The 24,051-nt window shown below is 33.7% G+C and overlaps 1 protein-coding gene across 7 annotated transcripts in view; it reads right to left on the bottom strand.

The window, feature by feature from the left end:
- Nucleotides 1-24,051, bottom strand: part of LOC129969679 (semaphorin-2A-like) — an 802,435-nt gene that overhangs the window by 5,193 nt on the left and 773,191 nt on the right. For all 7 annotated transcript variants that reach the window (XM_056084340.1, XM_056084339.1, XM_056084342.1 and 4 more), the window contains 8 exons: nucleotides 23,349-23,457; nucleotides 16,287-16,347; nucleotides 8,395-8,735; nucleotides 7,146-7,270; nucleotides 5,563-5,714; nucleotides 4,257-4,303; nucleotides 3,065-3,346; nucleotides 968-1,077 (listed from right to left, as the gene is read on the bottom strand). In XM_056084340.1, the coding sequence (XP_055940315.1) occupies nucleotides 968-1,077; nucleotides 3,065-3,346; nucleotides 4,257-4,303; nucleotides 5,563-5,714; nucleotides 7,146-7,270; nucleotides 8,395-8,735; nucleotides 16,287-16,347; nucleotides 23,349-23,457 (1,227 nt within the window). The remainder of the gene's footprint in view (nucleotides 1-967; nucleotides 1,078-3,064; nucleotides 3,347-4,256; nucleotides 4,304-5,562; nucleotides 5,715-7,145; nucleotides 7,271-8,394; nucleotides 8,736-16,286; nucleotides 16,348-23,348; nucleotides 23,458-24,051) is intronic.

The raw sequence follows: 24,051 nt of genomic DNA, 5'->3' as shown, positions 1-24,051 counted from the left end.
TAAGCATACAAAGTTAGAAAACATTAAAATTTTCAGAAGTGCCCACAATTTTGGCCATCACTGTATATATATAATTCACTAGTGGACTTTGCATATAACTCTATGGAATTTTCCATTATTTTTTACACTTTCTACAAACATATTTATTGAATGATTCTTAAGGTATTGACATTACAAGGTACATTTTATTCTTATCTCTTCTGTCATTTACCATTCCTATATAAAGAAATTGAATTCTGACATTATTATCGTATGTTTTCAAAGTTTTGCATGCAGTTTGTCACAGTATGTTACAGATCCTTTTAAGTATGCTGTGTGTTAAAATGGTTCGATTTATATGGCATGTAAAAGAGATTACAAACACTTCCAAACAGCTGCTCAATTGACTTATGAGCAACAGAAACCTTCCTTTTTAACTCGCGCAAAGTACTTTAACATGTTTTTGTATATCTAGTTCGTCTACAAGAGGATTTTTGATTACACGCATCATTCATGGACGATCCTCTCCAAATCAGAATTTCTACTTCTTACAGCTTGGACAAAGGAAGCTTGACAGAAGGCTGTGAGCTGTTAACATAAAACGGCAATGTTTGTTCGGACAAAGATTATTTCTACCGCCACCTATTTGTCTCTGGGTGAATAAATGTACAATTTTGTTTCTGAAACAATTCATTAAATGCTTCTTAGACGTTATCGACAGTATATTGATAGTTAAGTTACATAGTATTTGATAGTTAAGTTACATGAAGTTACCTGCATTAATAATTGGAAAAGTGGCCTGAATGAGTGAACAGTCGGTTTTCCTAGCGATTTCAATTGTGTTACTATGTCGTGTTATGCACTCTAAATATTTTTTTCTAAACTGGAAATATGTGCTATGTACGTCTTCTGATTTTGTATCTGAAACAGTGGAATATGCTTCTAATTTATTTTCTGCACATGAGGTTAAAAGGACATTGAATCTCACCTGCTGCTTGTTCTGCCATGTTTTCATGGCCATCTTGTACTTTTCGAATTCATGGCACCAATCGGAATAGACTTTCCTGTACTCTACGTCTGTGGGGGCGCTGCATGTCTCTGAAAATGCAGAAAAGAAACAATTAGAAATATTTTTTTTTAACTAGCGGAAAAAATTATATTTATAAACAAACGATTTTATTTCATCTGATAATTTATTTTCAAATTTTGATTCATCATGACAAGGGAAAAAAAAAAAAATCCTGTGAAGGAAAAATACCCCCCCCCCCCTTAATAGAAACGCATGCTCTTTTATAACATTGATTCTTTTCATTACATATTTTGCGACAAAGTTGTTTATACGTTCTTTCTTAGAAAGACTTTCTCAGTATTTTTCTTCCGTAGGTGATCTTTAAAAATTATGCAGCCGCTTTTCTGTTTGTGGAATTTTCCCACTCAATCTAATGCATGTCATCCGGCCTAATGATACAATACTCACATCAAATTTTCAAAATGAAACATTTACTTCGTTTTAAAAATTTCTTAAATCTCTGCTTTCCCGTATCAAATGGAAGTAGTTTTACTTTATCATTTAATAAAATCAAAAAGTTTTTGAAGTTTCATGAAAATATAATAATTAAAAAGATTCATCTGAAATAAGCTAGCAAAATCAAAGCAGCAAATATATAAGTGACACTATAAAAACACTAAATTAGACAAACAAACAAAATATTTATCATAGAAATCGAAATGCAGTCTTAATTAACAAATGCATTGTTGCTCCGCACCCATGATTACATAAACAGGGCTGTAAGTTAAAAAAAGATATTAGAGTATACTACAAAGACTTTTTTTGCACGAGCGCAAATGATTCATTGGAGCATTAACAGAAGAGGTCGTCATAAAAGCATAAATTGTTTGACAAGTACTTCTTTTTGGCAATTTTTATAATAATAGTCGTAAGTTGCATCTGCATGAAGTAACACGAATTCTGTAGAGGCAATGGAGTGATCAGTGTGCAATTTCAAAGCAGTCAGCCCGTTTCTTGTGATAATCAAAGGAATGAATCCATCCATCGAACATTCCATCTAAGCAAAATCAAATTACTTTTGATGGGCATAATTTAAGTAATTACTGCAAGCATTTCTGTGAAGAAAAAATGCGTCAACTAGTGGTATGACTATGAGACAGCAGCACAGGCGAAACGTGTGGGAATTTAACAAGTCTCAATCCGAACTGTTCCATTCACACACGAATAAATAGACTACTAAGACCTTTCGAGTTTAATCTTCTAAAGCTACATGCAAAACTTCCTGTGTCTATACTGTACACTTATGCCAAGATTGAACAATGCCTACAAGTTAAGCTGCATTTGTTTGTGCCTCAATAAGCTGTTTAGTCGATATATCACATCAGAATTCTGCAGCTACGAGAAGAGAAAAAAGCGAGTATAGATGTCCTTGACACTATGGATGCAAAACTTTAATGCATTTAAGCCACTTAAATGCATATAAATATTATGAGGGGACAAAAAAAAAAGCTCTATGTCTAAGGCTCCATTAATTTTTGCGAATGTCCCCGGCAACGATCATGGATAAATTAAACATTTTTCTCCGGAGACCATTATCCTTACAAATGGAATACTTACTAAAGTGTACTGTTTTTACTTATGAGTTCAGATATTATCTGTACATCAAATTGCTCTATTTTCATTTACAATCTACAAAGCATTGTAGAATTTTAATTGTTATTATTATGTATATTTTTAGTATTAAAAATGTTTTTACAAAATGTTTAGTTTTAAAAATATTAAGAAAATATACAGCGACGTTGAAATTCCTCTGGTCAATACTTAGATTCATTCTTAAAATAGCTAATATCCAAACATACAATTATTTTTCACCTTTCAACAGTTTCATAGTAGTGGAATATAGATCAAGCATAATAAGTATATTCAGGAAATATATTATTTTACTCCTTAATGCAACAATGGCATTAGGAGTAATCGAATAGTTTTTTAACGGCGAGTGAAACCATTTCATTGGAAAAGTTTAAATGATACGAACAGCCAATAGAATACAGCAAAGGAAGCTCTACATGCACTTACTGGTGTCAACAGTGATATTGTAGGAGCAAAGCGTGTTAGGACCGAGTTTACAGTCATACCGGCCGCTATCCCTTTCCGTGACAGACAAGATGACCAGACCTTGGTCCTGTGTGTAGATATACTTATCCCTCCGTTGTTGGACCTCGTACTTCCCCTTCTCGCGACTGTACCGAAACCAGCGGCTGGATCCAATGACAGCCGTTTCTGCTTGAGGCAGATGCACGGGACATGCCAGGTGGACACTCTGGCCCCAGTACACGTGAAGAGGCTTATTCTTAACACCTGCAGGGAGTAAAAGATAATGAAGCACCAAGAAGATAATGAAGCAAAAGATAATGGAGATTGAAGATTTGAGAATGCTGGCATGAAATAGCTTGTAATCAGAGTTAGCCATTGGACTTGGCGACAAGTCAACACACGGCATTGAGCGCGATTGAGTTATGAAAAGGACCAAGTGGCAATTCCCGTCTCTCAGTTTTAATCAATCCAGTGCCGTAGTTACATGCTATTCAAGTAATGCTCCCATGTCTAGCGGCCATCGCCCAGACTTGTTACAGAGAATTTTGTAAAAAAAAACTGTAACGAATGTGCTAAAACTGAAATTGACGTTAAAAACTGTATTGATGGGAAAACTGAATATGAATGGAGTACATGCTGAATATCTGTGATGCTTGGAATCAAAATTTGCACCGATTACATTTTGAAGACGCATCTTCCAGAAATACAGTAACTAGCTTTCGTGGTAAATTTTTGAAAAGAGTACATTTCAATGCATGTTGAAAATTTATCATATCATAAAAAGAAATAAAAGTTATTAAAATCGTTATATGTTTAGTGAAATGATAAATCAATTTAACAAATATCGCCCAACAGATAAAAGAGGCTGTTGTAGACACTGCATTGAATGCTATGTGCCTTGCAATATATAAAGAAAAAACCCTCATAAATGATTAGAAAAAAAAAATGACTGATTATATTTCTTCAACCTTGTTGCCACTTTTCAAAAGATTCTCATTAAAAATCAAAGTGTTCATGCTATTTGAGTTTAAAAAAATTAAAAAATTCTATGCTATTAATGAAGTTTAAATAAGTTCGCTAAATTTATGAAATATACACTATATTTTCCGGGTAGTTGAAAAATCATTTTTATTTTAAACTTAAAAATAATGAAATTCATGTATATGTAACTTACTGCTGTCGCAAATACCAGGAGTTGCATTCGTGACATCTTGAAGAAGGCTGAAACAGAAATAAAAAAGGTACTCTAATTTATGCTTTTGACAATTAACATAATGCAGATAAGTGAAGCAGATACATGGCTAAATTAAGAATGATTAATTAGTTCAGGGAAAGGGTGCAATAAATCGCAGCTGAGCAGTTAATTATTATTTAATATGATAAAAAAATTAAGAAAGATATTATTTTTACTGTAACTTTTATTCTAGCATCTCTAAAAATACAGTAAAACCTGTTTTTGTGTGGTCCTTTTGTTTTTATGAAATATTATTTTTGCGCGACTTTTTTTATGCAGTATATGAATTTTACTGACGTCGGCACCACTGTAATGATTTTTATCAGTGTATATACACGTACCCTTCAAGACACGCTGTTCATTTGCTTTTGCACAGTCTCCCGACAATGCACATTCGCCCGACGCGCTGGCAGCATGCGCTTCGTATTCAGCGTTTTATCGCGGATTCACGTGATTAAGGGTTCATTTTATAGTGAGATTAAAAGTAAATAAATTAATTACTTTTGTTTCTATTTTTATAAAATTCTAATGATTTTTATTTCATTTTTAGACATCAGTTCACCCTAAAATTGAATAATTGTAGCCAAAACAAAGAAAGTTGAAAGCAAGACAATTCCATTAGAAGCACAAATTTCTAATATTAAATACACAAACAATCCATCTCCGTTTTGGGTTACGACGAGTAGCAGTGAATTATGTGATGTGCATTTTGAAATAATACAATGAGAAATTAAATGTTTTAAAAATGCTTCCAGGTATAATTTAATTATTTATTTTGTTCGGATGCACTTTCTCAGGTATTTCGTAAATAATTGACGTATTTTCTAACTGCGACTTTTTTAATGCGGTCCCTGTCCGCCGCATAAATTTTTTTTTTCTGTAGTATTTTTACAAAATTGTTTATTACATATAAGTATTTATGAAATTTTCACATATTTTTTTTGGTGCGGTTACTTTTATGCGGTCCCTATCTGCCGCATAAAAACAGGTTTTATTGTAATTTAAAACTCACAATATCAAAAAATTGTAAGTTTTAACAGACTATTTTGAATATATATATATATATATATATATATATATATATATATATATATATATATATATATATAATTTCTTTTTTATCAATGATGTTTCATAAAAGTATACAATAAATAAATCTGAAAAAGCTTCGAGAATTAGTTGTGTTGAGATAGATATTGCGATGTAGTGTTTCCTTGAAGAAGCAGGCAGCTTATTAATGACGTACCCAGTGACGTAAGGCTTGCACTCGTTGTGATCCTTATCCCAGCCGCAATAGGGATCCTGGATGCAGCGCAGGCAGCTGTCGTAGCGGCCTTTGCACATCACCACGTCAAACTGCCGGATGAAAGAGTCGGAAGAGATGTACAGCGATTTGTGCTGAAATACAAACAGAAACAGTTTTAAAAAGTCCTTTAAGAATGTACTAAAAAGTATTGTGCTTGAATTACTTTTTAGTATTTAATTTTTTTTTCCATCTTATTATTCCATCCTTAGTTTTTAGTTTACTCTAATGTATTACGGAATCTTGAAATCCCTATTTTATCACATTCCTTCTACGGGAGTGTTACGAATCGTACGGGGTCAAAATTTGATTAAAATAATCGATCATTTAGTACTAAAAATAATAAATAATAGTCTGCCACTGGAGAATATGAGAGTGAAAAAATTTCAACTCCTCAGGAAAAGATTAAAAAATCAATTACAATATTCTATTTTTTACTCAAGTTCTGTTAAATAAATGTGTTTAATCGAACACACTGTTAAATATCGTTATGGATGAAACTGTGCAGAGCTCCCCCTCCACCAATTTTGCTTTCACCCCCCCCCCCTCCCATTGGAGGACACTATTTTTAAAAACACGAATTAAACGCCTTGAATGTTTATTGGGAAGTAAAGCAAATAGAAATCCATTCCAAGACGATCCCCTTTTTTAAGACATTACGGATGAAATTCGAATGGTGCATTGCTCAAACCTAATTATAGCTGTTCGTTCAATTTGCGAAAAGTCAGTTCAGTTTTTATACAAATAACTCATTTCCTTAAAAACACTTTATATCATTGCACTCAAAATCATCTAGAGAATGGATGTCCTTTTCAATAGTTTAATTATGTGCAATAATAAAAGATAAAAATAGTTTCCCAGTGGAAATAATATCAGAAAATAGAATAAAAATAACAAGATCGATGCAGCATGGTTTTGATTGAATGGTAACTTGGACAACATAAATGTTGATTTAGCTGTGCATCTTGTCATTTCAGAATACTTTTAATCAATTGTTTATTAACATACATTTAAAAAAATATTTAGAAATTGTAATAACATATAATATCGAAATTCGTCTTGAAATAGAACAATGAAATAGCATAGCTTCCATTACCCTATTTGAATATCAATGAAATAGATTTAGTTAGATTAACGCGCCGTTTTAAAGCAACAACAGGGATATTTTGGAATGGAGTTCGTCATTTTGAATCGCTATCAGATGACGAGGACGACACCTACGCTGGAACCCCCTCTCTCCAAACTTCCACACTACACCAGCGGTGTTTCGTTTGGCCCCGACGGATTTATCGTGCACCAGACCCGCTTACACGACTGTTCTTCGGTGGAATCGGGTCTCGAACCTAAAGCCAAAACCGAGATCTTACCACTAGGCTACCGCGACCCATCAGTTCAACAGAAAAAGCTGCTTCGAATGACAACTTTATAGGAGTTATTTTCTAAGTGAGAATGAAAGGTTATTACTGTACACCCTCAAGATTTTCTAAAAAGGAAAATATCGCCATATTTTATGAAATGGAGAGTACCTTGCTGGATATCTCCATGGACCTGATGGGCTCGGGCGTCGTCGCTTCGAAGATGTCGACGAGGTTGGAATGCTCTTCACCGTCCCTGTTGTACCACTCCACCAACTTGTAGATGATGCCGTCGTCTGAAAGCCATTCAGGTCCATAAATAGTCGAGTCAAATTATTATCATTTTTTTAACAGAAAAAAGTTCATTATCAGCTCACTCATGTTTTTATGAAGGCGTTTAAAATATTCAAATTTCTACTGTTACAAGTATTTTCATGTTCAACATTGACGCATGTTTACCTTAATCGGTTTTATTCAAATTTTAATTATTTCGATACAAATTAATATTGGCATGAAACCATCTAGTGCTTAACTAAATGTTTTACTAAGGAAATATACTTCTTTATGAGTAAAAATATTTAATTACCACGAAAGCTTCACTGAAACATTATTAAATTCATTATTTAGAGCTTCATTATTTAAGAGAAAACTTTTGAAGTATTTATAGCATAATATAGTAATGACATATCAAATTGGATATTAAATTCATATGCGAGAAATACAATTATGTTAAATGTTAGCGCTTAACCGAATGTCAACGCGCTAGTAAATGAAAACATTTTTCGTATTATCTAATATATTGAAAATATTTAGGAAAATTAAAAAATCAGTCTTACAGTTACAACTATTGGTCCGATTTTGTCAATTTTTAATTTGCACGAAAGCTCATACCTTCTAGATATATCATCAATAATCACTTCTGTCTTCAAATTTTCGAAACATATCGCAAAATAAAATCCTGACAGAGCCTCAAAAATAGGACCCATTTCGTCCATTTTATTCAACACTTTGTGTGCATATTTAACCAATCAGAAAGCTCTGCGTTTATTGTGCAATTTAAAATAAAATGTTCATTAAAGTATATGCAATGAATAGGGTCGGCACTAAGCTTATTACCGAAAACAGCTAATGTATATGAAATTCTGAAAAAAATATCATGGTGAAGAAATATCCCAATGATGTTCCGCGTGCTACGTTTTCCCCTATGGAAAATCATCATTCTGTAGTTCCTATTTGAAATGCACACTCGTTATTTCTCAGCTATGACAGCTTCTGCGGTCATTTTTACTGATTCGCATGCCTGGAATAGCAGGATACGGGGATGTTAGAAATGTGCGATACCCTTCCAAAAAAGACCGATAAAAAGGCTCGATGATAACTGAAAATGTCGGTCACAGCGAATACAACGAGATATACTCACTGGTGGCCACGTAGTAAACGGTGAAAGGCAGTCCGTCCACCTCCAGCCTGTCGACAACCAACCTCGAGAGCTGGATGTCCCTCTTGTAGAAGACCGGCTTTCCGTTATCGTGCGCCACGGCCGAGTCCATGAGCGGGTGTCCACGGATGAAGTTAAGCACGGAGTCTGGTAACGTCTGAGTATCGTTGACGCAGAGTCCGGGCCTGGGTTCCGGTACCTTGCTGCTCAGCACGGGCAGCCAGGCCGAGGAGGAAGTGACCTGTTCCTTGAACTTGCCGTTGAACACCTCTTGGATGGATTCCAGGCTGAAGGTGCACACCGCAGAACCCATAAGGCCGTTCCTAAAAACAGAAGAAACTTAGGAACCACAAGTTTCGAACCATTAACATACCAAAGATACCAGATTTTCATATAGGATATGCCTGGAAGAACAGCCAAATATCGCTGACGCAGAATAATTTCTCATGGTTTGGTGGAAAGATCATTACTTCGAGATATGAGGATCACGGAATTTCAAGAATGGGGAGGATCTTCTTTGATTCAGAACACACTACATTTATTAAGGCTCAAACCGGATTAGGTGCGATGCGACATTGTTTAGAGGCGTGGAGCGAAAATTCTTAATTTGGACAGTTTAATAAAGCGATATTTTAAGTGGCTGCAAACGAAGCACTTGAGAATGCATGGGCCAGCTAAATGGATTGATTAAAAAGTTCTAAAATAGACATATCACTATGGAGAACAATAAGCACTACACTCCTTAAAACTGTAGGCAAGATCACAATGAGTAACAAAGCCAAGGATCACCCCCCCCCAAAAAAAAAAATAATTTAAAACGTTTTCAAGTTAAGAATTATTAGTTTGTCCTTTTGTTTATACCATACCAAATTCAAATAGACACACACAATGAAAAGGGATTATAGCTGACGTGAGAAGTGCAACATTTTTGAACTGTTTTTATATATGTTTTCGCAACTAAGTAGCGGAGTATTTCGCCTTCCTCTCCACTTTTGCGCGTGTTCATAATCTTTGTGATAAGTAATATAATGAAGAAATGCAATTATACATTATGGATACCATAATGTATAGCTACTATTATGATTATCATAATGTATAGCTACCATTATGATTACCATAATGTATAGCTACCATTATGATTACCATAATGTATAGTTGCCATTATGATTACGGATGGATCTTTACCGATGGTAATTGTGATATATTGGCGATTTTTTTTCCCTATTTTGTTGCTGTTCTGAGTTAGTATGTTTACAGACAGACCTACTCATAATCAATTTAAAAACTTAAAATAAATCTACAATTCTAGTAATAAAATCACAATATAGTTATAAATCTAATCCATCTAATTTGTCAAGTTATATAGTTATATTCACAAACAGAACATTAAACAAGTATAATTCCAAAAGAAACGTTTTTTTTTCCTTTCTTTGGACTGTAGATGACCTAAACCATAAGATAGATTAACAACTCACGGCTAAACAGTTTGACAATTACAATTCTTTTCTTTAGTATATTTCATACACGAGAAAGTAAAAAGGAGAAGACAAACAAGCATTAGCGACTTGAATCAAAATATTTAAGATCCAAGACCTTTTCATTACTCAGAATGTCCACATCCGTTCTCTACCTTTACCGGGACGCGCGAGGTCGATCCCTAAATATACATGTTGCCGAAGGAAAGAGAGAGATGAGAAGAAAAAACCATAATTAAGCCAGAAAAGAGAGCACATTTTTTTAGGGTAAAAGAAAAAAAAATCGCACCGTAAAAGGCAAATACAGCTCAGTTCATTTTCCGCCTTTAATGAGGATCTGTAATTAAGTGGCCAGGCTAGCTTAATTGCATTTGAAACAAAAACATGCAGCATTTAGGGAAAAAATCCTTGGCTTCAATTAATCTGAGGTCGCTTTATTAAGAGCAGTTACATGTGTAGACATTATAGCAGAACGTGTAAACTCACTCGGTTATTTTAACAAAGGGAGGACGGTGAAAAAAAATTCTTCAATAAACGAACGCTTATGTAGAAAAAGAAAAACCCCGATCATAAGAACTACGTCGTGAGTATTCTGTACATATAGCTGATCAACATTTCTCCTTCAGTTGCAGAAGAACGAAATATGGGAAAAAATGAAATTTGGAAAATGTGCTTTGTTTAAAATTGTAAGTAGGGACTTTTTGCTCGAAATATGTTTAAGATATGTTTTCATATATGGTATTTTTTTTCCATTCAAGCCTATGAATTAAAACCATACAAAAATTTTAAAACAATTCTATTCGACTTTGGAAAAGAAAATGTTTCGCTTGAATTATTTTCTATTTTTTCTATTCTTTAATCTATAATTTTATTATTCTAAATATTCTGCAAGCATGAAATCAATTTTTCTTGAAAACTAGCTTTTAAGTTGTGCCGGTAGTTAAATTCGAATAAATTTATTCGTTAATTGCAGAAGAAGTTCTTAAAATATTAAAATAAAGTACCGTTTTCGAGAATACAGATGAGCACACAGTTTCAGAATTTCCCAAAACATAAAGAAGTGAGTGAAAAGGCGATTAAAAATTCCATCCTTATGATCACGAAGTGAATCATGTTAAACAGAAGTGAGTAAAAAATGTTTTGAAGTTGGACAGGATAAATTTAACGTCTAGATCCGGAGTTGACACCAAATTAAATCACTTAAATCGAAAAATAAATTTTAAACATATGCTTGAAGTCGTTTGCTTTCCGACGAATTAACCCCCCCCCCCTACACACACACTTAACTGAATCTCAAGCTCTCACATTCGAATTTCATATCTACTGGTACATTTTGATATTATACTACAGACATGAATATAGTAAATTAATTTTAATTACAAAAAATTATTGCATATCTTGTTCTTAAACCGAGTATTATAAAAACAGTCACTTTGCTTTAGGATTATACAAACAGAATCATAATAACATTAATACAGCAGTTTTGACAGTAAAAAATATGAAATAATGAAGTTATCCGAAAGAAGACAAACATATGATAATTTTTTACATTTGCGTATTTTCGATGACAAAACTATTGAAACATTTTCAGAAGATTAGACAAAACACTTATCACGCACTACGAAGAGAGTTAAACCAAAATAACTGCTATTTCTCACACTCTTCGAAGCTAAAAGAAAGTGCCTTTAAAAACTGTTTTAGTGTGAACAAGAACCCATTTCAACTGATGCGGTTTAAAATAATTCAAGCCCAATGCCCGGAAAAATATCGAGAGCTTCCCCTCAGAAAAATCGAAATCGCACACGGTGTCGCAGTTGCGGAAAAGTTTTCGCGTCCCAACAAGAAATGTCATTCGGAAACGTCTCGAACAACGACACTTTTACAATGGGCAAAGAACAAAGCCGTGCCCCTTTCCCTTCGAGTCAACTCGGTGTTTATTTGACTTGAGAAGAAGACAGCACAGAGTCAAAATATTTGCTATTTAATATTAAAGCGTGCGCTCCGTCATTTCCAATAGAGACTTCTCTCGCTTTATTAATTAGCACTCGGATACGGAGAGGGACTTTGCCGAAAGGCCAATAAATTACGACTCTGTCCGAATTAGCAATCCATAATTTAAGGGAGTACAAGTTTTCACTTTTAATTAAAAATCGTACTTTTCGTCGTGTTGAGGAAAGGGATTCCTTTTCTCCTCCCCCCCCCCTACTGTCTTCCGAAACATCAACAAATTAATTGGCGCGCGAAGGAACCAGATCCTGAAGTTCTGTTCATCAAGACACTGGGAACGTTACGTGCAATATTGATTGAATTTGCCTCCCACCGGCAGGGGGCAGGACCGTCAGCGGGGAAAGTCTAGCAGGATGGAAACAATCGTCCCACTTTTCATTCGAAGGAATGGTCCTCAAGTATTTACAGGAATAAATAGTTTTGGAAGCAAAGACATTCAAATCCTTTGAACTGGACAATAAAATCAGATCGTATACATTCATCCATCACAAAATTGTTTAAAATAAAACAATTTTACTTTCCTTTATGCATAAAATGGAAAGAACTTAAAAAAACTGGCCTCGAAATGCTGAAAAAGTTTTAGACTTCTTTAAGTTAAAAAATTTACTTTTTGAATCCGGTCTACCTTTTAGTGAGCAAGATAACAGAGAGGATGGTATTGGTGAGTGACTCAGGAAGTCTAACAAATTTTTATTAAATTACAGACAAGCCCACGTGCGGCGAAATCTTCCGTTCTGTCCGAAGGATCGGTTATAGAAGAATAAAATTCAAGATATGGCTTTATCATAAGAATTGCAGTTCTGTACGAAAGCTCGGATCAGAAACATAAGAAGGGTCGGCCAATCTGCACTAGAGTTCGGCTGTCATTAACACTGCAGATCCAAGTTCAAATTTCTCGGAAGCCGAAAGGAAGATTGCATTTTATTTTCTTCGTTACACTAAGGAGAACTGACCGCATCATAGAGAGTTGCTTTAAAAGAAATTGAGTTACGAGACCCAGAAAAATGGTTCTTGTGCTCAGCAAACAGCAGTGAATCAGGGGCTCCGCAAATATTGCAGGGCTCAGCTCTTTTACGAGCGTCGTCTACACAACTGCTTTTATGACTCCTCGGGTGCGTAGGAACTCCGGAAATTGCAAAGAAATCATCTGCACTCGCACATTGAGACACAATAAATCACTTTTATTGGATTTCATGATCACCAGTGGGATCATCAAAATCCGCACCCAATGCAACAGCGCATCGAGGCGCTCACTCAATATGCAATTTTGGCGACACAGTCAACGATTGAGTTGTAAACGAGGAAACGATTCTAATCATGCGACTCGCGAGTTCATGCAACTTAATTAAAAATAATAAATTTAAAACCAACTGTTCTTATTTTTACGCTAAAGTATACGAAAAAAAGAAAAGAGAAAATAATTGCATTTGTCAAAAAAATTCAATCTCGAGTTTTCGACGAATCTAACTGTTTTAGATTTCTCCGAGTTTGAAAACATATTTTCGAAAGTTGATACGAGTTTTAAATAAAAAATCTAGAAAAATATGAAAATTTCACACTTTCGGACGAACTGTGTTTAAGAAAGTCCGATTCGTCGCTCGATTTCAAGTGAATGCGACAACTGAAGCCACAACCGCAGAAACGAAATTTGTGACGCGATTCTCTAGATCAAAGTTCTTTTGACCCATATCAAACTCTGGATTCAATCGATCCATGAAACGAAATGTGTAAACAAAATTCATATTATCGAGGGACAATGTAGTACATAAAGGGTCGAAAATGTTTAGTTAAAAAATGAATAAGATGCGTATATTAAGAAGAAGAATAAAAGTTTTATTTACAGAGTGACGGTTGGATAAAACACTGTCTGGACCAGGAGGGGAAAAAAATCCTTCAGTAAGGGACATGATCTCATCTAAATGAAATGGTTGCATGGAACTGACTGTTCCTATTCAAAATAATATCATAGATCTGGTCCTGATATTTAAGTGTGTACTACCTTTTCATTCGTAAATGTGTATTGAAAAATGATTTTTTTTTTTACTTAAGTTTCGCACGCTAGTGTATACGAGACCGTTTTCTTCATTGATTTTGTTTGATATCTATCCACAGTCTTGTGACAGCGGCATATTTCGTAATAAAATGAAAGTAACTATTAGATAAGATTCAACTATAACGAATGCACTCAGTATTTTTTTGGCAAAATTGTAAACCGTCCTCAGAAAATTTGCAGTGGCACAAAAAAATGCGAAACTTTACAGTAAGTAGAAAATTCTCGGATAGCAAAGAAAGTCATATGTCTACTCTTAAGGGCCGCCCTAGCTATTCTACTTGATTAATATCTCCTTTTGCAAGGACATAAGGGCGCAATTCTGAATCGTGGTCACTCGAGCCGCATTCGTTTTCGTATTAAATTATCCTCGAAAGTCATATTAATATATTAACAGTATCTATATATATAATGCTGTTGTAAGGGAGAATAGTTGTTACTGTTTCTGTTATGCCGCTGACAAACTCAGCGATTTTAAGCCGAGAGAGCGCTTTTTGTTTTCAGTAGCGCCATCTGGGGCAAAGAGTAGGTTTTAGCAACTCATGCATCACAGCCCTTTTTACGGGACGGACTTCATACATTTCATTCACTCATCCACAGGAAGATGGCACACACACACGCGCATTCACTTGCACAACCCCTTTTTACAGGGGGGCGCTTTCACACACCTCACAGATAGAATACAGTGGAAGAACAACCATGTCCGAACCAGGACTCGAATCCGGAACACCCAGATCACAGGGAAGACGCGGTACACCTAAGCCAGAACGCCGGCTAGTTTGGGAATAGTCATTGCTCTTATTACTTATTGTCGAATGGCAATGATCCAATGCAAACAAATCTTTATATGAAAATTCCAGAATGCTTCATCGAACTTATTACAAATGCACTTATTCAATGCATCGTTCATTAACGCTGCAAAATGTTATTAGTGAGTAGTTCGGTGCATCATCAAAAACTCTATTCAGTTAGAGAAAGAAGATATAAAAGAAACCAAAAAATAGATGTCAAACAGAAAGTTTCATTCAGCGCGAAAATAGGCTCCATGATCTTTATATGAGTAATCATTATGATTTATTTGTGAAAATGGATGACCATGTCTTTCCAGACTTTTATCTCACAAAAATTGGTTTTATATCATCTTAAAATTCAAAATTTTTTTTAATGATATCCATTTTATTTCTACCATTTTTTTCTTTATTTTTAATTAAATTTCAAAATGCAATACAACTAGCAACTATTACAAGGCTTTTACGGCGAAGCTTTAAATAAAATAGGAAATAGAGTTTTCGGTTTATTTGTCCATCATTCCGCTTTTGAAACATAATATCAAACATGACAGCCAAGAGCATCTATAACAATATTTCTAAAGTTATGATTCAATTCAAATGAATCCATTATAACATTTTATTATATGCTTTTACCAATAATCAGAAAAAAATTGCTATATTTGCACATTCATTCTGAAATCGGATTTTCACTTGTGCCTTTGTTTCGTAGCATGTACACTTTTTGATTTACAATCACAGTAACCCGTTCAGTTGATTCAATTCATTTTCGTCATTCGTATCAAATAACAGGATGAAATGTTTAAAAACATTCGTTTTATATTCTTAGTTTAACATCTCCACAAGTCAGTCATCTGAACGAATAAGCTAGCCGCTGAAGGCGACTCGTATTTTTATATTAGATTCACGGAACCTATTCAAACTGTTCTTTAATGTTTTTTAATTGAAAATATTGATAAAAAAACACATGAAGTAAAACTAAATATTTTTAATCGCAGCAATAAGTTCTGAAATCGCTCGTTTCTTCGATAGGTATTTAAGAACACATTACTTTCGGGTGATTAAAAAGGAGCAGGAATATACGTAGAGAAAATAAGAGTGGTGCGGTAGATACATCTTTTAAGGGAGTCAGCCAATCAAGTTATTGAAAGCCTTGCTATATCACTAGAATTAGATGACAGATTATTTTCATATTCTTCGATGATTTTAACCGATGACCGAGTGACCGATTTTAACGAAATGCAAAGCGTATGCTCAGCACCGACCAGAGATGCTAGAAAAAGGGGATGTGCACAAGATAAGGACATTTTTTTTTCGTCTAGAAAGTGAAAGGAAGGAATTTCCAAAACAGCAGATAAAAATCAATCGAAGGCAGTTAAAATTATAAGGAATCAATACAGTTATTATTTGAAAAGGTTTGATAAGAAAAATTTATTATAAAGGCACGGTCAAACAGAAGGGTCAATAACCGAGAAACGTTTTAAAACATCAACATTAGTCATTTATATCAGAAAGAAAAACACATCTCGAAAATACATTTTTGTGAGTACTTACATGGAAGTAGTGAATACAGCGTAGAACTTCTGATCGTCTTCCGGGTGTTTATAAATATCCTCTGCAAAAAGAAAAAGAAAGATGTACATAACTATTGATAAAAAGAAAACCTAAATCCAAATTTAAAAGGAAGAATTGGGACTTCTCTGCATGACACATGCTCATTTGCATGCGCAGTTTTCGTTTCTGGGGGAAAAAGTTCGAGAACAGAAAGTTCTAGAGGAAGAAATGGCGCTGCGATGCAGGAATTTTTATATTTCTCAATACACCTGACAACAACGACTATTATACACTATCATGTGGAGATGGCACAAATATCAACGAAGGAAAAGTGTTTTAACTTTTATCACAATCACATGAAATTATCTACAAACTAGATAGTATAACTAAAAAATATTCACGCAACAACTTTTTCTTCCGTTTCTGTGCTCTAGAAATTGAATATGAAGTAAAATGTTTATGACAGAACATAAACCATTTGCTGGGAAATAGGATGCATATTGCAACATCTGTCTTTTAGGACAGGTTCATTCAGAACATTCATTTTATGAATGCAGCACTCAAAATACTACTACAAGTAACCGTAAGAAGGATTTAAATCAGGCGACCACAGAAAGCTGAAAATAACCCGCAAAACATTCTGCAATCGGAAAGCTTTTCCCGTAATAATGCTTGAACAGACAACGCGAACTGCGGGAAGTTCACCACCTTCAATGAAAGCTATAGTGTGAAGGCAAAATTCCAGAGCACCAGTGTAAATCTAGAAACAGTAACATAATATTTATTGTAACATAATATCGTATGTTTCCTTCAAATAATTAAGAAACAATCGAGGAAGATGAGCCGAAGCAGCACCACACTGTCTTTTTTGGAGCATGCAACGAGATTTATTGATAAACGCTGGGATTTGTGTTAGACCAAATACGACAGTTACGTGTATTTACAGCGCCATTCGGGTGGAAATGGAGCCTCATCACTTCACATGTATCTGCATCATCACAATTTCACATGCATCTATCTGCATGTACAACTGACCTTCCCACCACCACTGAACGAAGCAGTATCGACAGCCAATCACCATTCACTGCAACCGGGCAATGAACATCAATGCAGATCTTTTCCGTACCTCATTTTCATGATGGAGTCATTGGTTGGCGGGAAAAAAAAAGCTTCTTATATAGAATGAAAATGCGATTTCTTATATAGATTGAGGTTGTAAAGTAAGTGCTCCGTAGTTTCATTTCCTCTTCTAGCGGTCGAAATACGATTTTTTTTTTTTTTTTTTTTCAGAAATAGAGACCACATACTCATGAAGAAGACAAGTACGAAATGTGAGTAAAATTGGCAAAATGATTTTTTCTACAAAGAAATCTATATGTATTCTTTAAATTTGGATCACTCTGTGTATCAGTATATTTTATATACAATTTCACTTATAAAGGATAAGATTAGAAAAAAACAACAATTAAAATACATAGCATTATTTATTAGTGAGAACCGTTTCAATTTGACCCAAACAAAATTCTTTGATTGAATTTTTTTAAGGAATGTGAATTGAATGATCGATAAAATAAGGGAAACTGAACCCTGAATCAAAGGAAGGTATAATTATACCATGGACACATATGATGTTTTGAAATAAGAACATACAACTGTATTAAGTAAAATCAAATGAATTCTGTTAATAGTTTATTCTAATACAACACAAATAAGGAAACAGAATCTATTAAATAGACACTGCAATGGAAAAAACAAGCCTCGAGGGATTTTAAAGTAAGTGATTACATTCAAAAACTGATTTTTTTTTCTTTGAGAAATAAAGATATTTTTTTAACGTCTGAACAGGTTTCTTCATAAAACCCATTGGATTTTGTTTATAAATATATTTTTTGGAAAGTTACATTGACTTTTATATTTGCATTTATAAAAATCTTAATGTTATTTTGCATCTTCAGATGCTGTTTTCTCAAATTCTAATCTTTGGTCGAATTTTTTAACGAAAAATCTCATAAATTAAAATTTAATACTTATCTTTTGTTCAAATGTGGTATAACAATTTCTCAGCATGTTCTGAACTAGATAATAAGTAATCTATTCATTTTAAAATATTTTATAGTTGTTTTAATGCTTTACAGTGTTAAAAAAATTGAAAATTTCAAGTTATTTACCATTAGAACAATATTTAAAGAATGGATGGAATCCCAGCTTATTCTTCAGTTCAATAACTAGATAATATATTTCTTAAACTATTTGCTAAATTTAAAGCAAATCATTTAATAAACATCAAAAATAGATTTTTGTTACACATCTCTTTTTAAAAAAACGCAAAAAAAAAAAAAAAAAAAAAAAAAAAAATTAAACATTTTTATCACTTAGCTGCTTAGCTATATTTTGGTTTCATAGATATTTTTCAATCTATTTTGCGTAAAGATTTAAAAATATAACTATTGTAGAACGTTTTTTAAAAACTTCATACCGAACGTCATCACATACCTTAAAATCAGTAGGAAAGACATCAAGAAATCTGTTATTTTTAAGAAATAAACCTTAAATCTCAAACTAAAGCAGGGCATTGAGACTTATTGTAACTGAAAGAATAAATCAATCTGTCAGGAGTTTTTAAATAAAAACTTCTTATCTTCAACTGCTTTCCATTGAGCCGAAATAAATACATTTCAACATTAATAATTTTGTTTCTAACAGCAGAGCAGTTTTCGCAAATTTGCTTTTCTCAGGCAAACAATATCGTTTTAAAATTTGATTACTACAATAAAATTTCTCCCAGGCGTTAAATGTGTCCCAATAGCGCATAAAAGAACCCAAACAGACGATGAATCTGAAGAGATTTTTAATCCTCTCCTCCCCTCTCTTTCTAAACTTCATTCGATGTCAAGGACCAACACTTCGATCATAAGAATTTCTCCCTCTCTCTGTTTTACTATGGAACGTATTTTTTTTTTTTTTTTCCTTTTCATTTCTTTTCGAGTCTGGACAATCGCACAGTTTGCATCATTAAACAAAGTGACTGTATTTCCGATTATTTCCGCAAGATGGCTCTACTTTCCACATCCAAATGGAGTTTTTTTTTTTTTTTTTTTTTTTTTTTTTTTTTTTTTTTGTATGTGTTGTACTTTTCATCTCCTCTTACATTGCTATTTTTCGGACTGCAGTCAGAAAGCATAAATGCGAAGATGTGCCCATTCTGCTCAATGGACTGGAAACTATCGGAAGCGCTATGAGAGGAAAAGAATGCAAGTTTAAGATTAATAAAATTATCTTTCAACTGTCGAAAAGAAACACGATAAAAAAAGCATTTATTACCAAACTAATTATATAAAAGTAACAAAAGAAAAACTGTCACACATTTCCGGAATAATCTTATCAAAATGACATCATAGTTCATAAAAAATGATCATATCAAGTGTTTATCCAAAATCGAGCATTGCAAAATTTATGACACGTCTTAAATGTATCTTTGGCGGGAGGGAAAACAACAGTAGGAAACAAATTTTATAAAATAAATATTACTTGACGATAAATAAAAATGATTCGATTAAAAAGTTACTTTACAAAACATAATGCAATATTTTTAACAAAACTTATTTCTTTCGTTCATTTTGTCCCGTATTGTCCTACTCCAATATTGAAGGATGCGATCCTTCAAGATGAATCTGGAGACTCATCTAAGAAGCTTTAATTTAAAGTGCGAGGTTGCTCTTTTGTTGTAAAGCGCGGTACTCCCATAGAGCTTAAACACATAGTTCAATTGACCCTTTACATTCAGTTTTATTGACCCATTTGGCCACTTTTTTTTCACCGATAGTGTAAAGACAAAAAATCAAATTTGTGAAAATTCGCATTAGATAATTTGCCATGCACATTTAAACTCATTTACAGCAACAGCTTCTATAATGAAACTGAAAATGGCACAAGTTAGGTTGCCATATTTGATTTTGGCTAACTGTAAACCCGACAAACAATGTTTCTTAAAAAAGTTTTTTTCCCTCCCTTTTTCTAAACCAACACGACACAGTAGAAGCAATAAAAATCGACTGAAATAATTCCTATCGTTTGCCCCATACGTCTTAAGCAAGTTTGGAATGAAATGCTCAACTTCCATCAGCAATATTTCGATTCTGGTATCGAAAATAAATGTCATCTTATTAAATGGCTTATGTAAGAACACAAAAAGTACGAGTTCAGTTTTGTAGGGGTCTATATATTTGGAAGTAACAAATGACGGACTTTTAGATTTGTGCACACTTTTATTTCATTTGAAATGTATTATGTTTGCAAAAATGGAATTTTGCAATCGTTTTTTTCAATCGATTTCTAATGCATTCGATCGAGTTTTGAAATCTTGATTCTCAATAATAACACATTATTTTAGTGTTTTTTAATTCTCAATCAATAGATTTATAAATTAAATTTTAATATGAGATAATGCCTTTCAAGAAAAATGAATATGGGAAAAATTGATTTACAATTTCTCTAATATTTATAGTAATGAATTACAAAAGATTCAAACGGAAAATATAGTTAATCGTTAAATCATTTAAAATAAAATCTGCTTATTAATACAATAATAAAAGCGCGTTTAAAAATTAACTTCAATAAATCGGACTACTCATTTCGGGTATATGAAAAAGGTAAATGAAAGCAACTCGGATGCGGAAAAAGAGAGCTGCGTGGAAACATACCGAGGGATATTTTCGGCAGATGTCAACCAACAGTATTTAACAACACTCCGCAACAAGCAACTCGCAGAACGGATATGAGTGTAAAAGCCCCCAAACAAGTCTTTTCCAAAAAAAGGTACAAATCGAATTATTACGTGGGAGGCAGTTTTTCCACAAAAAAGGAACAAAAGAAAAGAGCCCAATTAATGCACACTGATATGAAGAGAAATCCAATAATAATAATAAAAAACTAAAAAAAAAATAATAATAAAGAACCTGCAGCCCCATCCAACCTTCGGTCGGGATAAACTTTCCTTTTAAACTCAACGAGACGACGCATTTGCAGAAGAGGAGAGAACTTGCATCTCCGCCAATAGGCAGCGGCCACCCGTTCGGGATTAAGACTCGCTCTACCTGTAATTTAATGAAGCCCACGGAAGAGATGTGGGGAGGGGGGAAAATAAACCAGAGAAAAGAGAGTGCTGCAACTTTATTTTTTTCATCTTTTCCCTTTCTGTTTTGAGGAGAAAAAACGCGAAATTGAATCAAACGTTTTAATGATATGAATAATGGATTGGGGAGAGAGGGGGGTGTGCGGAGGGCCCGTCTATGAAAGAAATGATAATGAATTGAGCAGCGAAGTATGAAAAGAGGAATGGAGTTAGAGAAAGCTTTTTATTTGTTGAGGGAAAAGAAGACTCTTTTAACAAGAGATAATATTTTTCGCTCATGGAGTTATTACCATTCCTTTTTTTTTTTTTTGTTTCTTTGATTCTCATTTACTGTTGCTTAGACCTTAACTAAAATTATAGAACAACAATACACTACGATATGCAGCAACAATCTTTTCAGAAACAGCAACAAACAATAAAAAAAAATTGCTTCGCGGTTGTTGTTTTTTAAGTTTATTTTTTAAGCACACGCAAAAATACCAAATTGAGTAATTATTTTTCAACGAACAAAAGAAATGTACCATTAACGGATTTAATTGAAAAGCTTTGAAATATTTACTCCGAAAGCCGCTTTTATAATTTTTGTTCTAGTACATCTTTTTTTATTTCTCCTCTTAATTCACTTGAATCAAAGTAAATGATGAATGAAAAAAAAAAAACCCTCATGAAATTCAGATAGCGAAAAAAATTCAGTCAAACATTGTATTAGAAGGTGTACTAGAGCAAAAACAGAACATCGCCTTTCTCTTCTGAATTGTGAAATATAAAGTTGAAATGCGGGATAATTTCAATTTCTGAGTGAACTCATTTTGGGAAAACAATTAATGCGGATAAAAGGCATCGTCCAATTCTTTACACTAAATAAAATAGAAAAATAATAACAGGAGAATAAAGCCCCGAAAGACACCCTTAGGATTCATTGTTTCAAACGATTATAAAATAGTCATTTCTAAGTTGGTTGGACTGCACACCATATCATAGATAGAATAATGTTTCTTTTTCATCTTTCTTTATTTAAACAGACGTTAACCTGATTTTCAGATGATGCAGTGACTTTTTATATTCACTATGTTGGTGGCAAGTTTGTTGTTATCCATGATTAAAACCATCGTATCATTGAAAGACTGAACATAAACATTCTTAATTCGATTGAAACATAACCTTCCGGTAACCTTCTTCTTCTTCATAATAATAATGGATTCCTACGAACAGAATCTATTTGGAGTAAACCCCGCCATGATATCCATATATAGATCTATCCATTTTATAGAACTCGACCACTAAATGATTTTTTCTTTACATTTTAGATTTTAAATTAGGATTTATTTATTCCATTATTTATAATAATCACGATATATGAAACCCATTCTAATAATAATGAAAAATGTGAAAAAAGTCCGTACGAATCCTTATCAATCTAAAAAAAATGGATCTTAACGAACTTTTCAGGCTGACTTCAAATTCGTATGCAATCAAAGCCCTCGTTATCCAGTTCAATTACACCCCAAGTCAGAATGAATGCATAGTTAACAAATCTAACACTTGGTCAAGTTCTAGTTAAAGTATACTTAACAAAAAACACATCATTTTTTTTAACAGGAAGCTGAAATTTTCATGTTCTTGAAATGCTTCTGTTTTGATTAAAGAACAAATTACTGCCTAAAAGAGGTTGTGCTAGTTAGGGGCGTCCGTCTGGTTAGCGAAATAAAATTTGAGGCGCTTCATTTGCAGCCGCCCTAATTATGGCAGTAAAAAAAAAACGGGGCAAAACCTTTCTTCTGTCCCTGGTATATAAAAGTTCTCTTAATTAAGGTTGTAGTCGGTCGTTAATTATGCGTTTCTTGAAAAAGAGAGAGCGATGACTTCATAAGAGACACGGAAGAATCAGACAAGGTAAAAAAGTGGATTTAATATTCATGAAAAATACTTACGGATTTCGTTGAAGTAAAATGGAAATTCTCCGGGAATGGAACAGTTGAGGCGCGCTTTCAGGAAGGAGGCCCAGTTTTTGCTCAGGATGTTTTTTCCGCCGGTGTCTTTCTGCAATTACAGAGAGAGAAGTGAGTGGCGCATGGAAATATTAACATAAATGCATATTCGGGAGAACAGATGACGCAATACGACCAGGCAGCAAAACGAGGCGACATGCGAGGGCACATTTTACATTTCAAGATTTACACGCGGAGTGTCAAATTCGTGAGGCTCCTTCATTCAGAAGAGACACTCTCTTTCCAGAAGGACTATCCATCGATATTAAAGAAATGAATTGAAATTGAAAAAACAAACTCTTAAAACACAGATGGAAAAAGAAAAATCTGCGGTACAGTGAAATGACAGAAGAAATAAATGCAGATCACATTTTTTTTTCTTTTCTTACATAGCTATTTGTGATTGCAAGTGATATGTTGACACAAATCGTGTCACAGTAATTAGGCTCGAAAAGAAGGATACAATCTTTATTTAAAATGTCTTCGAGATACTTGTTCAGAACTACTTCCACCCACAATTTACTTTTCATACATTCCGTTGGTCTTTGAAATTGAGTGCACGTGTTATTGTGAGAGCAGGCAGTTTTTTGCTATTAGTGGATACACAAAAAAATGTTCACACGATTACATTATATTCATAAAAGTG

This window comes from Argiope bruennichi, chromosome 5, assembly GCF_947563725.1.
Source record: "Argiope bruennichi chromosome 5, qqArgBrue1.1, whole genome shotgun sequence".
Taxonomy (NCBI): domain Eukaryota; kingdom Metazoa; phylum Arthropoda; class Arachnida; order Araneae; family Araneidae; genus Argiope; species Argiope bruennichi.
This window is presented reverse-complemented; position numbering and strand designations above follow the sequence as displayed.